General features: G+C 35.3%; 1 protein-coding gene across 1 annotated transcript in view; it reads left to right on the top strand.

Annotated features, from left to right (window-relative positions):
• LOC107737089 (thioredoxin-like) overlaps positions 1–2,840 on the top strand; it is a 5,962-nt gene extending 3,122 nt beyond the window's left edge. Inside the window, exons 4-5 of the mRNA XM_016548499.1 lie at positions 2,187–2,252; positions 2,510–2,840. Of these exons, the coding sequence (XP_016403985.1) occupies positions 2,187–2,252; positions 2,510–2,575 (132 nt within the window). The 3' untranslated portion in view covers positions 2,576–2,840. The remainder of the gene's footprint in view (positions 1–2,186; positions 2,253–2,509) is intronic.
• Positions 2,841–4,802: the final 1,962 nt, after the last annotated feature.

Genomic DNA, 4,802 nt, shown 5'->3' with positions numbered 1-4,802 from the left:
GTTTATTGAGAATATGAAAGAGCTGTCACAGCAGAGCTTGTCTTGTGTGTAAAGTCCTGTGATGGCTCGCATTCAAGTGTTGACAATGTGATAACATGCACACATTGGAGACCGTGTACATAGTAAGAATAACATTAACAATGGTTAATCACAGTAATATAATATGAAAAGTAAATGAATGTTGATTACATTAAGAAATGAATACATAAAGGTGATGTACATGAAAGAGATAAAGATTAATGTGAATGAAGACGTCTGTAACTGTCATCCAGATGTTGTGCCAAAGTGTTTAAATCCTGAAAAATCAAGTAAAACATTTAGTGTGTATTAATTGAACACTGCATCCTGTTGCACAAATGGTAAGTACAAATATGCCGTTGTTCATACACTGAGTTCTCGTGAGGTCTATTCATCATTGTAAAATGAGGGCAGGGTCAGCGCTAAGTGGGAGTTAGGCTGGACATTGGCCACCCAGTGTTAGTGAACAAAAACAGGGCAATGAGTATAATCCCTTTCTTCATTTTGGCGAGACATTGTGGCCAACACAAGACAGCTGCATTTTTGGGAACACTATCTGTATTCATAGCAGCCTCTGGCTTACATTATTCACATTTTTGAGTGTCTAAACGACCGATTTAACTTCCAAGTTTTAAGTAAACATGCAAAAATAAAACGATAAACCTTTACTTGGCTAGTTAACTGAAATAAAACGATCAACTGCACTTACCTCTGTTAAATCAACTTGAACGGTGGTCTCGCACTGATGACGTCAGTATCCAGGTAGGCACGCCCAGATTCATACGCCCACAGTGGGTTATGATTGGTCGACAGACAGGGTCAAAGCTGATTGGCTAAAGAGTACGAGTGTCCCGCGTGGGCTTGGAATTACAGTTAATATGAGATTCCAACTTGTAAAAAGCTTTCACGTCCTTGTAGAACTTGTCATTTTCTAAGAGCTAAATTTACCTGACTGCCACAGTGTCGTGGAACCACTCAAAATGGCAGCGACTGGAGTGAAATGTAATTTAATTGTTGTAAAGTTTCTGTTTACGAATTCCTATAATTGTCTTTTGTTAATGACTTAGTGCAAGATTAATTAGAAAATAAACTAAAGACACACACTAGTTTAATGTAGCTAGCACAGAGCTGAATAATTAATGTCTAATGTCCTGCTTAATAAACTTTAAAAGCATGTTAAGCATTTGCATAACAACTTTTACTTGCATTATTTTGTATATTGATTATTCAGATTACACAAATTCATAGTTGCATTAATAGTGTTGCCATAGAAATGCATAACTCTTCGAAGACATGAACAGCTCAGAGTATAAGGTTGTCTAGGTTGTCATCTAGTAATGGATGCTTTTCACATTTCTGGGTTTCTCAGAAGAATTTGTCATAGTTGTCAAAACTTGTTTAGTGGAAAGGGAAACTACAACAAAAATAATTTGTTCTCATTTGCCCCAAGAACAAAATAATAATAAAAAAAAATCTACAATAGAGTTTCTATGACATTCCAAAAGAGGAAAATAATAGAAGGGAGATAGATGTTGAATTTGCAGTTACTCCCTCAGTCTTTTTATTAGAAACACTCACATGGCAGCGTTTTTATATACTTTTATGTAACTTAATTCCAGGGTAGGAAAAGACAAAGTACAGTGTTATAAATGTACATAAAAAGTTTTGCTGTTCTCAAACAGTGCTGGTTAGAGGACAGCAGATAATGTATGTTTGTTAGTAAACTGACAGACAGGCCAGTGTGAAACTTTTTAGACTGAAACTGTGGTAGCCAGAAGGAATTCAATAATTATGTTTCACCATAATTCAATCACTGGAAACACCTCTTGTATGGGAGGAAAAGCTTTGGCTTTCATGAATCGTATTGTTTATTCCCCTGCAACCATAGTTTAGGCCTAAATCCATTTAGATGGAAGAAATGTCAGCTCGATTGTTTTTATTTTTTTTGGTAATGGAAATGGGTTCTTAATTTGCTGTCTTAGCTCATGATGTACACCACTAGAGGGTAGTAGAATTACCTAAAATGTACGCTATGGTTACATCCCAATTAAACTTTTGTTTTTGATTTTGTTCCTTTCTCTCAGTGTGCAATTACTTTTCTAAAAGAAGTTGGATAAGAGCAATAAAGCTTCCTAAGGCATATTAAAGTGATGTTCTGTGTTTTGCAGGATGTATCCCAGTCTTGTGAGATTAAATGTATGCCAACATTCCACTTCTACAAGAACGGGAAGAAGGTTTGTTCTGTTGTCTTTCCTCTAGTTGAATGAATAATAATCACATATTACAGGGTTTCCGTGGGTCCTTAAAAAGTCTTAAGTCTTAAATTTTGTTGTATCAGATTTAAGGCCATAAGTCTTAAATGATACAAGAAAGTGAACTAATAATAGTCACATAACTGTACAAAGTTAAAGATATTTCTCTATGAATATGCTGAGTTTGATTTACTTCCCATTATTGTAAGGATAATTTAATCTGCTGTTTTCTGTTGTAGCTGGATGATTTCTCTGGGTCCAACCAGACTAAACTGGAAGAGATGGTGAACCAATACAAAGACTAAGCCTGATATGACCCACTCATAAATGTTTCCTGTGCAGCCTAAGCTCCAATTTTACAAACAATAACTCCCCACTTGTTTTGTTATTCATGAAGGACTTTCATTCTCTAGTCATTTTCGGCGATTTTAGCAGGTCAGAATCTGCCTTACAAAATCTTTCATCCTTTTCCATAATGAATGAATACCTCTGTATGTTTCTGTGTTCACATGTAACTCTTATTAGATGTTTTTTTTTTCAACATCAATAAACACAATTATAAAAATAGTAGATAATGTTGATTTTGTGCTTTAGAAGATTCCAAATTAATGTTATACATTGGGTGTGTATTTCTCCACCACTTTTTAGTTCATTGTCCCAGACCTTGATATAATGGATGCCTGTTGTTGGCCTCGTCTTTTTAAGCATTGTATTGTTAAAGGTTTCTCTCAAGTGCGTATGTCCAAAAAAATTTTTTTTTTTTTTGGGTAGCTGCATAAATTGTTTGTGGTCAGCTTGTTGTGTCTAAATGGTGGTTGCCATGTTTATCTAACAGTTTTTACTCAAGCATCTTTATTACCAGGGAAATCTTAGGCAATTTTACATCCTGATCAACAGGTTATACAGAAAGAGTGACCGTTTCTATGCTACTGTGTGTATAAATTGCATCAACCTTAAATGACATCTCTTGTCAAACAGTGCGTGAATGGTTCACTTCATTATTTCGTTGCTTTATGAGAGCCTATATTGCAAAGATTGTGTTTATAAAGCATTTTCAATTAGTTATAATGTGCAATTTTGTATGGTTGTGTATGTAAGGATAATATGGTATCAATATTTGACCACAGATTTGGGGAATAGTCATTTTTCTTGGTTTTAGGCCACTGCCCCTCAAGAAGTCTGCATATGCCTGAAGTGATCAAAGACCAATAACAAAGGAAATCTTTTACAATTCCTGAAATTTCTCTCCAAATACAAAATTGTGGACAGAACCAGACAGTGTGCAGGCTTTAAATTAGTGTGTTTTGAATGTTAAGAGTCATCCATATAAAAGGTCCCTTTACTCGAAGCTTTTCAACACGGGTTATGTTGTGGCCATCTAGTGGTCATAAAAACGAATAACACAATGGCTGTGTTCCATTACAGCCGCTGGTTTCACATCTGGTTCTACAACTGTAGCATCTGCATACTCCAACGCAACACTTAAGCTACTGGACCAGTTCTAGGTTCTCAAGGAGTGGGAGAAATAAACATAAAATTAGACTGGAGACCAGATTTAAGAAACAAAAACCGGCACTTTACTATATGACAAACAAAACACAACAATGAATCAATTGAAGGATAATCACAGATGATAAAAGGTAAGTAATAAAAGTAATCTCTTCTTTCCTATTTCTTTTTAGAAAATTTTAGAAATAAGTTAATTTAATGTAGTGGATCCACTTGAGTTTGATAATCTATTAAAGTTAGCATTAATAACGATTAATTATTTGGTTAAACCTATTTACGATTTGCTATTTTTCTGAATGAACTCTTAAGAGTTTAACTCTTTTTCCTCCTCACAGGTATTAGAACAATTCAATCAAATTCAAACAGGCAAAGTAAAGCAATCATATGTTACATCATGACATTGACATGAAAATAAAACAAAATACAATAAAATTGTGTATGGCAGTTGAATTCAGTTCTGTTTAGTCATGTAATGCAGTTCAGTTCAAATTGTTGTGTAATGTAATTCCTATAAGTAGCCATCATGTTGCCATTGTCTGTCGTCGTGTATTGAATGTATTTATCCCGCTGTTGGTGAGTCTAGTCTGTTCATGTCAAGTCTGTTCATGCCTCGTCAAGTCAAGTCTGTTCATGTCAAGTCAAGTCAAGTCTCGGATTATTGTTTGGATGTTTGGATCACACTGTAAATAAACTGCACTTGGGTTCTTCACTACTCTCGCCTTCAGTGGACTGATTCATTACACCTGTTCAGAAAAAAAAAAGATCCAAGAACTCTTTATCACTTTGAGTTTACAGACAAATCCAGAGCATGTAACAGGTCTTGTTGCAGATGTAACGAAGTTGGGTGAAGATCAAAGTTGCAGTCTGGGTTGGCTCTACATCTAAATTGTCAGTGTCCTGCGTCCTCTCCTCATACACCACAGAGGAGCCTCTGGAAATTCTGAAATCCAGTCTGACCTTAAAACCTGACCAAAACCTTTAACGAGTTAAAATCAAGTACGGTAATTACTTAGTTAGTTCACT

Source organism: Sinocyclocheilus rhinocerous, unplaced genomic scaffold (assembly GCF_001515625.1).
Source record: "Sinocyclocheilus rhinocerous isolate Xijiao unplaced genomic scaffold, SAMN03320098_v1.1 scaffold344, whole genome shotgun sequence".
Taxonomy (NCBI): Eukaryota; Metazoa; Chordata; class Actinopteri; order Cypriniformes; family Cyprinidae; genus Sinocyclocheilus; species Sinocyclocheilus rhinocerous.
This window is presented reverse-complemented; position numbering and strand designations above follow the sequence as displayed.